The 17690-nt window shown below is 37.9% G+C and overlaps 1 protein-coding gene across 1 annotated transcript; it reads right to left on the bottom strand.

Annotated features, from left to right (window-relative positions):
• Positions 1–6086: 6086 nt before the first annotated feature.
• FAM155A (family with sequence similarity 155, member A) lies at positions 6087–17447 on the bottom strand (the record flags this gene model as incomplete). Its single annotated transcript, XM_010156487.1, has 2 exons — positions 6087–6425; positions 17276–17447. Coding segments are annotated over 2 exons (468 nt in total), but the record flags the coding sequence as incomplete, so codon positions are not given.
• Between the last annotated feature and the right edge of the window lie 243 nt (positions 17448–17690).

The following is a 17690-nucleotide window of genomic DNA, read 5'->3' as shown; positions in this document are numbered from 1 at the left end:
ACACATAGAAGTTTGGTGTTGTCCTGACTAAAGATACATTCAAATAAATCTTGCAGCAGTGTATGAAAACATTCCCTCTGCTGCCTGTCTTATCCCTCGGTCAGAAAGTACCCCTGTTCTTCCTTTAATTCCCCCTACTGCTTAAGACTCGATGGAAAGGTGTGTGTGCCTGTGTTACAGATGTCTCGGTTGGCAATCTAGTCTTCACCCAGTTGTTCCTCATTTTGTACTGGAGTGGGACATCACATCTTGTCTTCTGCTTATCCTACTCTAGAATAATAAATCCAGGCAAAATCATACAGGGGGGCAGCTGGGAGGAGTAATATCTGAAATGCTGCAGACAGATTTGACAGCAATTCCTTAACAAACCTCTTATCCATTCTGCTGAGATAGTCCTCAGTGCGAGAATAGCAAAAGGATTTGAAGACATACACGTCCGGTAAGATCTTCACTCTTACCCAGAAGGCTGGTTACAAAGAAAGCCATTCATTTTAACCCTCCTTACATTGTTTGGGCAGTTCAGCTCACATATTGCATTTAAAGCACACCAGTGGTTCCTCTGACGTTTGCAACGGGGAGTGACTGAGACTGAAGATGAGAGCAGTCCCCCCTGAAAAGGACACCAAGTCACTTTGTGTGTGCCCAAGAAATGAATGTAGCGTTAGGAGAATGAGAGGGTCTAGAGACGGGACTGAAGTGCTGAAGCGTAGTTAGCACTGGGAACAGAAACTCTCCCTTAGAACACGACTGAACCCTCCTGTGCTACTGCCACCTGCTGGAACTGCTGGGACAGGGTCTGGGCTGTGAATTTTCTGCAGAAGTCAAGGATTTGAATGAAAAGTTCAGAAGAATAGTAACTAAGCTCATAGGGGACCGGATGGTGGAATGAATAACAAAATATGCTGGTTCTCCCTATATTTTTTACTTTTCTATTACAAAATATATTTCTGCTGCTGAAATTCTACCTGGAAATTCACAATCTATAGTAAGAAATATAAATACAGTAATTTTGCCATAATTATTTTATAGGATTTATCCTTTGGATTTTTTACTCTACAGTGTGCCATATTTGTAATAATTGTGGAGAACATGTATTTGTCTCTCTTTTAAAATAGAACTATTTCTATATGGATCTACACCTACATATGCAACTTTTTTGCATCTCTGTTATATTTTGAAGAAGTACAGCTTGCTTCTCAGATGGATTTTCCAAGCTGGCCCAGCTCTATTTTTTTGTTGTTGTTTCATCACTCACAGTAGTGCTTCCTCTCTTCTTCGCCCTCCAGGGACAGATCAAGCTTGTTAACATTTGAAAAAATGCCAGAAATTACTGGAAAACATACAGGTGTTCAGTAAACATGATTGCTCAGAGTTGTTGCAGAACATGTTGGCAAATTAAATCTCTCAATTGAGATGGCATGCTCTCCAGTCCTATTTGCCATCCAAAAATCTAGTTTCAATGGGGACTATCATATTCAGAACTGAACATATTATTTTCCCAGACTTTTCTAAAATACTGCTGCTTCCTGACAGCTGTTGACAGATGAAAGAGCTTCTTTTTACCTCAGAAAGGCCATTTAATTTCATCTCCACAATGACAAGATTTCTGTTAGTTTGTCTTCTGTGTTCCTAGCTAAATTTTGAAACCACTCCTTCATCAAACTAATAAAATAGTAGACAATAATAATTAAAAAGAAGCATTCACCATACATATGCCATTGCCAGTCTCTTGTTAAGACTCAGTTGGCCAGGGCTAACGCAGCGCTCCTCTGTTGATGCACTATGCCCACGAGCAATTCCTGAGTAAAGACTATGGGACAACAAATCAAGACCTATGTGCTACAGTGAAGTTTTTGTGGGTGTGCGCTTGTACCTGTATCGAGGCCCACTGAAGTCAACATGACTCTGAACCCAGCTCGAAGCCTGCCTGCACAGGGCTCATCACAGGGCTGTGGCACTGATGGGACATACAGTGAAAGCTGCAGTAAGGACCAGGCACCTTCACAAACCCCTTGCTTAGGTGACTGTTTACATGTATCTTCAAATTCCCTAAGACAAAGTTGTTTCACTTTCCTTAAGTCTGCTTCTACTCCACAAACAAATTTTGCTTGTGCTTTGGATAGTCACTTAAGACAGGTTTCACTGTGTAAATCTGTTTGCATGTACAAAAGCTGTCTTCAGCTCTCACGATAAGCAGGTATCTTCTGTGCAGAGGCGATGCTTACGAAAAGGACATTCATTATCATAAATACAGAGAGAGCAGAAGACAATGTCCTTGTCCCTTGCTTTTTAATAGAAGAGTGTAACTATATAAGCTGAGAGCCACATCACGTACCAGATGAAACCTGCCATCTCTGCTGTCTGAAATACAGCTCTCATTCTTTCTCCCTTAATCACTTAGAATAACATTATTTTTAACCCTCAAGAAGGAATTTCTTGAAAGTCTATGTTTGGTTTGTATCTATTGTTCCACAGATTCTTTGGCAGCTGATGGCTTGGTTTCATCATTTATAGTACTAAAACTTCATTCTAAAGTTTTGTTGGTTTTTTTTTTTTTTTAATTATGGCGTGCAGAAGGACAGCTTTCACCTGCTATATTAAAAAAAAAAAAAGTTACTGTGTCTTTAATGAAAGAAAAGTGTCAATATAATGTATTATCAAATGCAAATTCAATAAGGAATAACAAATAGCTCTGGTTATGTTATATGACATTTGGCTTAGCAGTATTAACATATTGCACAAAATCTGGTTTTTCCCTATTGCAGAAAATAAGATGATCAAAGACATGGGGAATTTCTCTCTTCCACATGATCATAAAATAAATATTATTCTATTTTTTTTCTTTTTCTTCTCATCAGTCATTTGCAGAAATATTTTAGTATTACTTCTTTGTTAAGCCAGCTCTTTATCATGTATGTATTAGGCATACAGTACAAGGAGAAATGGAACAAGATGGCAGTTATAGCAGTGGCAAGATGCAAATTTATTCTGGCAAAAAGTAATATGTGCACAATATCAAGCATGCTTAAGTTTGTGCCAGGGAAACTATTACGAATGAGGAATGGATGGAATGGAATTTCGCATCATACATGATTACGTGTTGCTTAACTTCATAGAAGAGTCTTTGTTTACTCCTGATGTTCCAGGTACCACCAAGAGAAGCTGCATACCACACTCCTGGAGTGAAAATGGCAACAGATACCCCAGCAGTAGTCACCTCTGCAACATGACTCTTTGTTTCAAAAATTAAAGAAATAGACCTCAAAAAGAAGACAGAGAAATTTCACAGACCATTGAACTGCAGGCACTAACTCCAGGTGGGGAGAGAGGGAGGAATTTATTACATCTTGTATTTGTGTAATAATTGGAAGTCTGTAATTGTTTTCTGCTTTTTTTTGACCAAGTTTAATTTGGCTATTTTATGCATGTGATGATGTTGTCACTGTTTTTCCTCACGTCTCTCTCATAGTGTATGACACGTGACCGAGTATAGCCAAGCAGTGGAGGAGTCATATTTTTCTGACACCACTTGAAAACATTTTTATAGGAAAATAAGGGATGAAGGATGAAGAAGAGGAGGAGAGGAGAAAGAAAATACCTCAAAGATAGCTCTCTACATTAATCCACCATAAGGCAAAACAGAAATAATAACTCTTCTTCATGTGCCAATTCAATCGGGATGAACCAGACTTGCTACTGTATTGGTACAGTATAAAAATAGATGACGGTGAGTAATGGTGTGAACAGAAAACCATGAGGAACATCACAAAAATGGATGTTGGATGGCCTTTGCACAGCAGAGGTAGATAAAGGTTATAACAAACTGTTTACTGACCATGTACACTTACTAGAATTAAGAGGTCAGTTGAACAAGAGCTCACCTAGTAAGAGCTTTCTCAGTAGTGTGACTCATCAGCTGTTGTACAGTACCAGAGCACTGCCCAGTTATTGCTCCATCACTTTTCAATAACATCTCTGTCCTTTCAAAAGTCTACATTCTACCATTAGTTAAGGCTATTTCATTTGCATTTCTACATTTTTCCCCACTTTTTGCATGATCTCCATATAATTAATACATGTGTCTGTAACAGAAAATAAAATAACTAAAAAGCACCATGTTTTATTGAACAAAATATAGCATGTGCAAGGAAGGGAAGGGAGGAATTATAGAAACAAACCAGTGCTGAAGAATTTCGCATTAGCTGGTGCTTTTTGTTGTTATATTTGCACAGATCATTTTAGGCTCCTCGGTCCAGGTTGTAGTAAAACACTATCAAAACAAATGCTCTTGCAAAATATTTGAGCTTTTGCAGCTTAACATGTGCATCTTGAACCTCTTAAGCAGCATGGTTATCTGATTCTTGTTTTTCTCCAGAATTTAACAGACCATAAAGTGTATACAAAAACGCATTATGCACCAGTGATTAAATGTTCTTACAACATTAATATTTATCAAGGGGTACTTCATAGCTAGAAAGTAGGTAACTATATTTTATTTCCTAAGAGAACATTTCCTATAGTTTTCCTTCATCTCCCAGCTACACAGCAAACATCTCTAAAGTGCACTTCCCAGGTGTAGTTAGAGAATAGGAAGGAATGTAAAGTTTTTAAAAACAGCCCTTATTAACTTTTCCTTCCATTGATTCTACTGTAAACTCTAAAAAGCCTTTTTAAAAAGCAAATTCTCATACACTCAGCAGGTGAAATGTTCCCACAAAAATAAAAGTAAACAAATTAAAAACCACCCCAAACAATGAAAATCAGCAATCATATTACAATCTTTTCTCTTGACTACTCAGATCCTAGTATATCTTTACTGTTTTTTATTGCACTTTATGAAAAGAGTTGTCCTATATATTTAAAAAAAAATAATTTCTTTATCTGTGCTAACACATTCTTGTGCACCCTTAAGAACTAGAGTAACTTTCAACAACAAGTAGATATTAGAAAAACAATGGAATCAAAACCAAAGAGATATTTTGTATTGTAGATGCTCAAAGGCTTTTAGTGTAATTTTGTTGAGACAAAAAGACTTGGATTTTGGAAGCTCTTTGCTCCCATTCCTTATGGACAGCTGCTGGTTATGTGACAGCAGGAGAACTCAAAACGTAATTCACAATGAATGTCAATCCTTCACCTCCAATATGAAGGCTTCCCAACTACTCAACTTGCTGAGCATAACTGGTTTTACATAGCATATCTAAAAAAGGCTGCTCCTGTTCAACTGACCAGTGAGAAAGGACTGGACTTCTTCAAAACGGGTATTGGAGCAACAGTTTGTTATATATTTCTTTACATTTTTTAACTGTCCGATCCCACCTTGTAAGGAGAGCACTTGTTTGTTCAGCTAAAAGGAACCCCCTTCATGCTCCTTTTGGATTTGCTCAGTCAACTGGTTTGTGCAACAGTGGCAGTGGTACACCGGAGTTGTGTACCCATTCATTGTGATTACACAGACAGAAGCAAATGTATGTTGTCTGTGATGGGAGATGGGAAGGGGAAAGGAGATGAATGGTTCCCACGGGTAAGAGGACAGTTAGGTTTGTTTGGGTTTTTTGTGGTTGCTATTTTTTCTTTTTTTTTTCTTTTATTTGTTAAATTTTGTTTTGTTGTTCTTTTTGTGGTTTTTTAAATGTTTTGTTGGGGTTTTTTTGTTGTTGTTTTTCCTTTTTTCTTTTTTTTTCTTTTTTTTCTTTTTTGCTATGTCATGGAATCATAGCAGTCATTCCTCTAATAGAAACTGACAGGACATAAAAGACAGAACTATCAGATGAACACACACAATGACTAGAAATATATCGACAGAGAAAAGACTTAATTTAGCTTTGAGAAACCATCCCAAAAATAAAATCCTGTATTAACAAGTGCAAAAAACAAACAAAAAAGAAACTCCAAACATTAAAACACAGTGTATAAAATGGTGTGAGAAATTTAAGTCACCATACAGCCTTTTAGTCAATAAAAAGCTGTGTTCATGTGTCCTTTTTTTTTGGGTATGGCCCATTATTGTAATTTTACCCAAAAGGTCATTCAAGAAGAGATCTGAGGGTAAAGCACTCAGTCCTTGTTATTTTTGACTGTAGTCATTGGGCCTGTTGTGTTTCTATCATATAAGATGAATCCTTTCTTTTATTCCTCATTGGTTGAATTATCTTCCAAAGTTGTTATGCCTCCAAAGCCTAGTCCTGTTGAGTTCTGTGCTGCTGAGACTGTAAGTACTGTATGTAAGAGAATTAATACAAGAACACACAGTTTAAGTCTGCTATTACACAGTCTTGATGCTGATGAAACTGTGAGTGATGTCCTGTGACACATTGTTGAGCCACTTGTTTTTATAGTCCCTTTGGATTGATGATCTGATAAGAGTCCCCATCTGACATCACAGCATTCTGGTTCTGCATTGGTTGGATAGTTTTCATAGAGCCCTGTAGGGTAAACACAAGAGAAAATAAACATGAGGCACAAAAAGGTTGCCAGAGGCTGGTAGATCAAAGGAACATTTGTTTAGTCTAAGCTACTGAATCATAGAATCTTTTAGGTTGGAAAAGACCTTTAAGATCATCAAGTCCAACTGTTAACCCAACACTGCCAAGTCCACCACTAAACTATGTCCCTATGCACCTCATCCACACATCTTTTAAATCCCTCCAGGGATGGTGACTCCACCACTTCCCTGGGCAGCCCGTTCCAATGCCTGACAGGCCTTTCTGTGAAGAATTTTTTCCTAACATCCAATTAAACCTCCCCTGCAAAACTTGAGGCTATTTCCTCTTGTCCTATCACTTCTCACCTGAGAGAAGAGACCAACCCCCACCTCTCTGCAACATCCCTTCAGGTAGTTGTAGAGAGCGATCAGGTCTCCCCTGAGCTTGCTCTTCTCCAGGGTGAACACCCCCAGTTCCCTCAGCTGCTCCTCACAGGACTTGTGCTCCAGACCCTTTCCCAACTCCATTGCCCTTCTCTGGACACGCTCCAGCACATCAGTGTCCTTCTTGCAGTGAGGGGCCCAAAACCCCTGTCTTTGGAACTTCACTAAGTTACTCAGACTGATCTGATTATGAATTTTTGAACAGTTAGAGGAATTCTGTCTTTTCCAAAAGACAAAACTATCTTTTCGGAAATCGCCAATGCTGTCTGCATTACTATATAGGAGACTAACGTAACCAGGGTGTTATGTTTGCTTCTCACGTTCTTCTTTTCTGATAAATTAAAAGAACCTAATTACACTGTTTAGCTAATGGTCAAATGCAAGAATGTCTAACTTAACGGACAAACACTTCTCCATTTAAACTGATCTTGGAATAAATTTTGCAGTAAATAATTACTCTGTGGTAGTACTAGGAAAAAAGGTATCTCTTGAAATATTAGGATAAGGATGTTGAAAGAAGCTGCATAGTTCCTATAATTTATAAATTCACTTCTTGGAACAAGAATTACATTTTGTCTAAAGTATCACAACAATGATACTACTTTTAAAAAACAACGCACACAAGTTTAGGCAGAACATTCTTAGGACCAGATACCAGACTGTTTGTATTTTGTGAATAACCTATAAAGAAAAACAGCACACCTTAAAATAAGATAAAACTAAACTCTTTCATTCCTACTTCCATAATACTGATCTGCAACTAAACAGAAGTGCATTAGGTATGCTGAGCATATTTAAATGGAGATTAAACCTAGACTGGCACTTCATTACCTAGCTGACACAACAGTCTACTATGTTATACGTGAGTCTAAGTGAAGTTGCATCTATTTCTGGATTCAAACAAGTTTTTGAAGATACAGGAATGAGAACAGCTTGTTTGATTTTCTGTAAAGTCAGGATTTACTTTATAGGAAATTAGGCCACCTTTGCATCTGTGTGGTCAGATACTTAAGGCAGTGTACCAACACTTGAAAATTATTTATTCTCTCTCAGGTAACCACTGAATGTACTTCACGGTTTTTTTAAGAGGTTCTGTTGCATTTGGGAGCTTCTGGACAGTTGTTATTGCAAGTATAATAAAAAAGTTTTATTGCTAACATCCTATTTTCTGAGACCCATCTTTTGGTGTTTGTGTGCATAAGGGTGTTTAAACGTGGTAAGAGACAGGAAGTGCCTCCCAAAGCAGGTATTTATATGATCTGTTCTGTGACTGCAGTAGCTTAAAGTATTAGTGGAAATTGAAGGGACACAGAGAACACTTTACACTCCCACTGAGGCTTGTTTACCGTTCAAACTATATTTACTGCCTTTCTTGTTATAGGAAAACACACACTTCCTTTGAAATCAAAGCCTATATATACAAGTTGGCAATCAAAAGGTATTTAAATACTTTCATATGCACTTACAGAATTATAAATAAATTGAAGGTAACTCCATATCCAAAGCCACACTGAACTTGTTCCTTAATGCAAAATCACATTTCTTCTTCATTTGAATTTGGCAATTGAGTTTAGATTTTGAATGTGCAGTTACATATTTAATAATTAGTTAACTAATAAACACTATTCATATGAGAGTTGCAGAACATTTAGATAAATTCAGTCAGAGCCTTTGCACTGAAAAAAAAACCCAAACCAACTTCGCAATTGTGTTTCACCACATAAATTTTTGTAGCCCTAAGTATCAGTTTTGGGCCCTTGGATCTAATCAGTCAGTCTGCTCAGTCAGGGGGTTACAAACCCATGGCTTACCAGAAACCCTGGAGAGCTGGCTACATGGATCTTGAAAAAGCAAGGAGAAAAAAACTAGTTTGTTCTTTTACCAAAACATTTTATATGGACACAGAGTTTAGAATAAGAAATAAAAAAAATATCTTTACCCACCAAACCAACAAGGCTTCGCTATTCCTATTCTGTCTATATTTTTCACTTAAAATTCTTAGCTCTGGACCTCTGTCTCCGAACTTTTCCCAGCACTGACCTATATTTCACCATCAGAAATCTTAGTCCTTATGGAGGTTCTTGGACCTTGATCATAATTAAGAATCTAGAATTTGCCAGGTTACTTTCTGGATTCAAACCATTTTCCAGAGAGATATGCTATCATTCATGAAGGTCATGTAAAAGGTCATTTGCTTTGTAATGGGATAGATTTTTCACACGCAGTTAACACTCTGATTATCAGCACAGCAGTTATAGCTGTAGGGAATGTGTGTTACTAATGCTGATTCAAGAATCGAGGCTACTCATTTGACTGAGATTATGCTAATGGAGACATGACAGTAGATAAATCCCATGTATCCTGCTCAGCTGAATCATACTGAAAGAAAAAGGAGTGACAGTATGAGCATTGTATTTGCTTTGTGCAGAAACAGCTTTGGGGAAAAAAGCAACAAACCACAAATAAGTTCTTATAAGAGAACTAAAATCACAAAGACTGTCTATGCATGCATGGTCTGCTGATCAGATAGATCACTTGCTAACTCAGACAACTGTGATTTCTGCCTGAGCACTTGCCTTTTTTTTTTTTTCAGAGGAACCAGCATGTGAAAGAGGTGGTTGTATTTCCACACCTTACCCCAGCACTTTCAGGATGTGTCATGCTTGTATCTCGATCTGTAACTGCAGCAGTTGGTTTGGCTTGACCAACTTCTTGGTTTCTTTGCTCCAGAGAGATCCATGGAGCCCTAATATTCTGCATCAAAGGAAACTGCTCTTGTTGATATATTTGTTGTTGTTGCTGGATAAGCATTTTTAAAAAACACAGAAATAAACCAGATCTTACAGTTTGTTCTGGTTTTTCCTCATTTTCTTTCCGTGGAACTCTAAACTGTGGAATTCTTTAACACAGGTTTTTTTTGAGAGGCATATGAACCTTCTTGTGCTTGAAGATAAAGGATTGTGAAATAGAAGAAGAAACCAGATAAATGGATGTAGTATGCCAGAAGCATTGAATGATCCATTTTATTGTGAAATCTAAAGTAAATAATGTTTGCCAAGAGTGATCTATCCAGCAGTGACATCATTGTATCAGTGAATGCCAACATTCTGCATGACATTTCTTTTCCTGAGGAATTACTTCTGAGATTTCAATATTAATGTTTTCCAACCACAGAAGACGGGAGAAGACATTAGATATTATATGACTAGATTTCACTGCTTGCTTACATTGGATATGGAAGCCAGCACTCTTCGATCTTATCCAGATGGTCCTCTCAATTTCTAAATTGCTGTGTCTGTGACACATTATGATGCTTCTGTTTAGACATGCATTTTATACCCTTCAAATTATAAAAAAATAATAAAATGAAATGTAGAAGAACACTTAAAGGTAAATAAACTATTCTCTAGTCAAACAGATTATTCTTAAACTGGTGAAAAAGGCTGTTCAGCTCTTTTGAAAGGACTGATTTTCAATTCATACTCCATTTCAATTGCCGCAGGAGGTCTGGGTTGCTGTGTTTTAGTTTTGTTTTATCACTGTATGTTGGTGACTATTTCTGATAGTTGGCTTTGGACATTTTCCTGTGCATATGTGTCCACATTCAATGAATGTGAAAAATTCATAGTATTTCTTCACCATGCATGGATGCTTTTCCCTGAAATATGTACATCCTGCTGAAGTAAATTTGTGTTATCCTCATAAAACTGACTGAGCTTCTGCAAGTCAGAAATATAAGTAAATAGCTGACTCCCAAGGCTATAAAATGAAGCCTCTTAGTTCCGCGATGTTGAGATACAGTATGAAGGTGAGAAAACTTCTAGCAAGCATTTGGCTTCCCCCCGTCCCCCACCCTCCAGTTTCCCTTCTATTATGTACAATTTTTGATCGAAAGGATTTACTGTTGTGATATGATAGGAAAGGGTCATAAGTACTGTGTTGTCATAGGAAGTTCAGGGATATTGATAGGTTGATTGCCTGGGTTTTTTCTAATAGAAGGAGAATGTTTGCAGCTAATAACTCTATTACGATATGGGACCTAATCCATGGGAAAGACCCAATATTCAAGACTAGAAGAACACACTAGGCTCAAAAAGATGAGTTATTTAGTTGATAGATTCTGCTGCAAAACCATATCAAATTTTCCTTGTAAGCAGATCCATAGCTAGTAATGATTTAAATCATGCTTGTCAAACATAAATGGGATTTGTCTTACTGTTAGCTTAATATTTTGATATTTTAGGACCTACTAAATCGTATAAGCAGGAGGCAAATGACACCTTATTACAAGTTATTTTTAGAGTAAAAATTTGGATCAAGTATCTATATTTTTTTGAGTTTGCAAAGAAAAACACATAGCAGATTAAATTCAGAGATTTTCTCTTCTTGAATTGTTCTACAAAGAAAAGATAGCTTGTGATGCATTCTATATATCTCATTTTCTCAAGGAAATTGCTTTTCAAATTGCACTGAAATCAGGGCATCTGTCTTGAAACAGACACTCTGTAATTAAACCTGCTGGTGAAACCAGACACACTTCTGCCCCTTGAGATGAAGCGGCAGTTTAAAGAATTGCTCCCAGTACCTTTGTTGAGCTCTGTTAGTCAACAAACTCCTTCTGCAGATTAGTGAAAATTCTATGTAATAATTCTCACTATGCTCTTAGAAATATTAGTGCATGTTATGAAGCATGACTGACTGTTTCATTTCTGGTGAATACTCTTCTTTAAAGGAGAAGGAGTTTCTGAGGAAGCATTACTTTACATGGATCACATAAGCATGTATTACTGATATTTGCCAATAACTGGTATATGGGAGAATATTCACACTATGTGTTTCAAGCAACTGAGATGTTTATCAGAACACATGAAATTAAAGAGCTTAAATTAATATGAACCAAATAGAAAGATATGGGTGATGCAAAATACCTGAATTACAAATTTGATTCTCCTGATAGCAGGAGTCTTATTCTGATGACACTGCTCTTAGGAAGTACTAGAGGTTGCCATGCTGGTTTTGGAAGAAGCTAATACAGCACATCTTTGCCTTATTGATGCTCACTACATTCCCTTCCTTTCCTTCACAGAGGAACTTAAGTGCTCCATTAAATTCCATGACATCTATTGTAAAGGTAAAGAGTGTGAGCATACGGCTGGGATTTCCTGTCTGATACTAGCTCCTGGATGATGGCCCTGTTGTGCTGCAGGGCACAGAGACAGTAAGCCTTGGTCAATACAAAGAATGCTCTTAGTAACACAGCTAGCCCTAATCCTCCACTCTAAAGTGGTCCAGGCTTGGCATATGGATAGCAGTTTTGGGATTGTTCTTCCAGCAGAATAGGCTATGTCTGCATTAACAAGTAGTTTTGGTCAAGAAGAGGTCATTTAAATAATGAAAGAGCTGGTGCTGAGTATTTCGTGTCAACCCTAAATACATTTGAAGGATTTTTACCTCACTCTATCTTGTCTAATCCTGTAGACCAAATGTGCATTAGTGTTGGGACATGCTAGGTAAAATACATATCATATCTCCTAGTTTAATCCAAAGTAACCCAGTTTGTATCCTCCAAGATCTCTCCCCTGTGCAAGTCAAACAGCAAGGAATATGAACAGATTTGCCTCAAAAATACACTCCTGCACTATATTTCCAATGTGGATGCAACTGCAGCATTGGTGTTGATGGCATATCCTGGCTGTTTGGGGAAGGACCACGTGTGTGGAGGAGACATAATTTCTTCTCCCCTTTCTCTGGGTATCTCTGCTGCTCATTTGGTGAAAATCAAGCTCCCATGATTCCTGGGTTCATCAAACTGCAGGCCTGAATGGATAGTTTTGGCTGTGAAGAAAAAATTTATGTGTTCCACATCCTCTCTCTGTCTCCATTTGGAGATGGTAGCAAACCAAACAGAAACATTACATAGGCAGGTCCAGTTCACAGGCCAGCTCTAGACCACACTACTTTGGAAGGCATGGGAAAAGCAGGAGTTGTGAATTATTACCATTCTCTTCACAGTGCTCTGTACATGGAGTCATACACCTTTCAGCTGTTTTTTCACACTCAAAGAGCATGTGTGAAAGAAATCTTCCACACCTTCCATTCACACTGGGGGAAAAAAAGGAAAAGACGACTACATCTATGAAAGAAAACGATCCCTCTGGTATGCACACTGTTTTCATAGGAGTCACAATTAAAAACCTTGACCTGGAACTTTGCATGGGACTCATTCATTGTAATGTGCCCTCTGTGTGTGTATGTATGCCTAAACACTATTATTATCTCCCTTAAATAAGATTCTGTTTTGCATGGGCAATTTCAGATGTGAGCTGCAGAAAGAAACATTAGATGAAACCACTGGAAACTTTAATCATATTGATATAAACTCCAGAGGTCTAAACTGAAAGCAACCATTCAGTTTTAATGAATATGAAAAACAGTATGTTCCAGAACAGCGCCTGATGGAAAGACCAACTTCTTTCCTTCTATTTCCTAGAAGAAAGGGGACAGAGGAACACAACTTCTTTCTAGCTAGATGCATGTTTCCCTAATCAGAGCCACACTGTGATTCTGATTGTTTTGATTAATCTCCCAAGTACTTTCTTTTGCACTGCAGTTGTCCCACATCCTCACATGCATTTCTACAAAGCACAGGTTCCAGTGATACACAACTAATGTAGAATCATAGAATCATCCCTTCTCCTTTTCCCACTATCTACTTTCATCAGAGGTAATCAAATAAGTTATTCTCAGGCGAGAATATTTCTTACTCATTATATCAGTCCTTCAGGAATTTCCAAGAAGTCATTATTAATCTATGTTATAAATACAACTTTCTTTTTTTAAATTAATTTAATGGTGTCAAAGTTAGCAATAACTGCAAAATTTCTTGGGGGAAAATAGCCAGTACTATGCTGTTTTCTCATCACATGGACCTTCCAAGGAAGTGTAAAACCTTTGTTATTATTTCTTTTTACAGCCTCCAGTACTTTTTTTTTTAAGGCCTCCAACAACTAGAAAATTCTGCCATGAAAGGAAAAAATCCCAAATAATGTGGGTTGCCTGTCTGCTGGTGCCACCATGCCCCCGCTTCCAGACAGTGTCTCTGCACCATTGCTCACTGCTGTGGGATGGGGACGGAGAGAGGAGGCAGGTACACTGTCACCTCAGATCCCATCACTGACGGTGACATGAAGCCACACCAGCCTCTTACATAGCTGGGACTGGAAAATGGCATGTAATGTTTACATGTACATCCTGGTCTCTGTGCTGTAGTCAACATCAAAAAACAGCTGCAACCAGTTCACATTTTCCTGTTACTTGCCTTGCACAGTGTATTGAAATGTTTTGTAGAAACCCTCTGTCTTTCCATTAACATAAATCTCTACTGGATCTTAGAGGAAATAATCCATGAAGAGGAGGAAGGGAAGCTCCTGTTATAAAACTATTGCTTCTAAAACATCATTAAAGAAAATCAGAATGCACAGATTCTTATGCTTTCAGAGATAAATCATCTTATAAGGCTCCATTTTGTGTCCAGGCAATATATTATAACTGACAGTGTTCCTCAGCTAGTCAGCTAGACTTTCATTAGTTTCATGGGGGAACAAATACCATACAGATATAGCCCAATTCAATTTCTACTGGATTTCTCAGAAAATGTAAGTCAAAACTTCAAAAAAGAACCTGTAGCATTTCTCTCCATGGGATACTGTTGGAGTCAGGAGAAGCAGAGATATTCAAGCCAAATTTAAATGAGTGACGGGCTGTGGCAAAATGCCATTCATGAGGGATCCCTGAACATGAGGTTTGCTCCTGCTGCATTTCCTGTAGCAGAGCTCAATGGTGACCAGCTTCACAGTGACCTTAAGTCAAATGGAGGTACTAAGCAACCAGCTTTAACACCTAAATATCAATTAGAAATACCTTTGACCTGACTCTTTTGGGTTTTGCCAAGGAATTTCACTGACCCCAGGAAGAGCAGGACCAGTAACTAGACCTCGCAGAACATATCTGCCAGACAGGAGGTCACAGAAAGTGCAGCAGAAGAGGTCCCTCAAGACATGGGTGACCTGCTTTCACTTGCTTTTCTGCAAAAGGAGTTCAAGTTAACTGTCAAGCCCCAAACTATGTTGAGGTAGGAGGGTATTTTGTCTGCTGTTGGGCTCACTGTACTTTGCATGAAATTATTCTCTTTTCATTAAGCTGTAGAGAAGTGTAATTTTTCAGTCCCACAGCAGATATTAGTCTAATTTCTCATTCTTTAGTGGCGGGAAGTGCTCTTACAGTGTGCTGCTGGTTAATAACAGTGTGACAGTAGGCCTATATTCCAGACAGAGTCTGAATTGTAACCTTGTACCTCTCCTCAGCATCTTATGCACACACTAGTACCAGCATTCTGACTCCTATGGGTCCGTAAACACAAATTCTGCTCATGCTGAGGGTTTTGATTCAAGAGGACAAAAAGTTCAAGCAAATATTGGTTAGTGGACTGCAAAGACAAAAATTCAGGTCACCCTGATTTTAAGCTTCTGCAATAAGATCTTGATGACTAACAGCAGCTACGGCAAATAGAGCGCAGCCAGCAACATAGCCAGCCTGCAGCCAGCAGGGCCAGAGAGCTCGTCAGCGCATCAGGTGCAGATGTCTATTTAGGCTGAATTAAATAGCTCTCAGCTCTACGCACTACACCAGATCTTCAGTGACTCTTGTGAGAACTTAGTCACTGAGTTTATGTGCAGGTACCCACACTACTAATAAATAAAGTGAGTTTAATCCTCCCCTAAATCTGCTTTTCATCCCAAACACAGAGATATTGACTGTCACTAATCTTTGCAAAGTCATCTATTTTGTGTGTTTTAGGAATGAATTTGAACTTAGAGATACACCAGGAAAATGAAGAGGTGGATATGTATGCCCTAAGAGATTTTCTGAAATTGCTGAATTGGTTTTGGTTTTTGTTCATTTGTTCTTTGCCATTGTGTATGAGTGCATGTGTGCACACACATTTATATACATACACACATATACACATACACACATATGTGTATGTATATATGTAGATATATGTATGTATATATGCAGATATGCATGTATATATGTATTTATATACATACACACATGTATATGAAGTCTCTCACTTCAGCTTTTACTGTCCTATCTAAAACTGGAAAATTATGCTTACTGTGCATTCGTATTGGAAGGCTATTAATATTAGGAAATTAATTGAAGTGGTCAGCATTATTACCTTATTGATACCTACCAAATTTTAACTCAGCCGGCATTCCATTATATCTTCTATTGTATATGTATAGAGATCACCCGATTGTGTGCAATAGGCTTAATCTTCAAGAGGAAATAGAGTAAATATCTTCCTACCAGAAGACTGTTAAATCCAAACGCAGGGTAAAAGGTAAAATGAGTTACCACAAACATTATGCCTGCCTCTGAGATGGTATAGAGCATTTATGGGGTTTTATATTGTACTCTGTTTTTAATTAGCTTACCTTGGGCAACTCATTTAGTATCAGGCTTTCCAGCATGGTCCTAATTCAGAGGCTGTCTAATTTTAGATATTTGGCTGTCAATCAATCTAAGTGTTGTAATGTCTTTTTACTGATTTAGCTTTAATATCTTGAAGATTCTTGGGTGGTACTCTAGGCACCAGAAATCTGCAGATAACATTGATATATCTGAAATTTTGTGGTCATGACTCCCAGCCGGTCCTGAAAAAAGTATCTGAAGTACCAGAGGTGTACTAAAGGTATTTCTTGCCTCCTAGTTGGATCGTTCTGGGATAGTGTTTGAAGCAGAATGGAATATGAAAGGAATCAAACCATTTCAACAAACACTGCGTAGACCTGTATTAGCAATACCTTTTAAAATTAAAATACTCATAGAATGCAACAACACTCAGGAAGAGACAAAAAGATCAGTTCTTCACAGGTAAAGAACCAATTCTCAAAATCCGTCAGTAATGAAAGAAGTTCCCTTAGAGGTTTACCTTCCAAGAGCTGCTGCAGTTTCAAATGCTGTGCCTCAGTTCTTCGTTCATCTGACATAAGAATGCAGGCGAACAAACATCAATATGCTAAAAGCTGGACTTTCTCTTTATTTCTGAATATTGCATGACACAGAGCAACAAAAATCCTACAACAAATTATTAAGTGTAAAGAATAACCAGAATAAGTTTCTTCTAGTTATTTTGTTTTGTAAAGTTAATGACTGTGGCAAGCTGTAGCATGAATGTACATTACTAAATCTGGGCTCAGATCCTAGCACCTATGACGAATCTTTGTGATGAGGCATACCTTCAGGCTCTCATAGTTAGAGATAATGGAAGAAACATTCTCCACACTCTCCTTCACATTAAGACTTCTGAAAACAAGTGAAATTAGCTTTTCTATACTATACCTGTACAGATGAAACTTGATAGTCCTCCATAGATGACATCATCATTGTCTGGTAATATAAAGGGACACCTCGTCTGAACCTCCAAACAGTATTGCTTGCAAGGAATTCTGTTGCTGCAGTGAAACTGTGTGACTTCAAAATACTGGGAACAGAGCCAGGCTTTGTAGACAGTCTGGAAAAAGAAAAGAACCAGAAGTATAGATGGATGACAATAGCACTGCCATTATTAGAAGAACATACTGTACTGCACACCTACATTAACACTGCTTCTGAAAGCAAATTTTGAGGGAATATCACCTGGGTAAAACATACTTTTAACTTTTGACTATCTTCCCACTTCAGAAATGAAAACTTCAGCCAAGTCATTTAAAAGAAACAGTCTTATGCTATTATTTTACCTCAGTTTGTAAACAGG

Source organism: Eurypyga helias, unplaced genomic scaffold (genome assembly GCF_000690775.1).
Source record: "Eurypyga helias isolate BGI_N326 unplaced genomic scaffold, ASM69077v1 scaffold3748, whole genome shotgun sequence".
NCBI classification, from domain to species: Eukaryota; Metazoa; Chordata; class Aves; order Eurypygiformes; family Eurypygidae; genus Eurypyga; species Eurypyga helias.
Note: the sequence above shows the minus strand (reverse complement) of the source record. Positions and strands in the feature narration are given on the sequence as shown.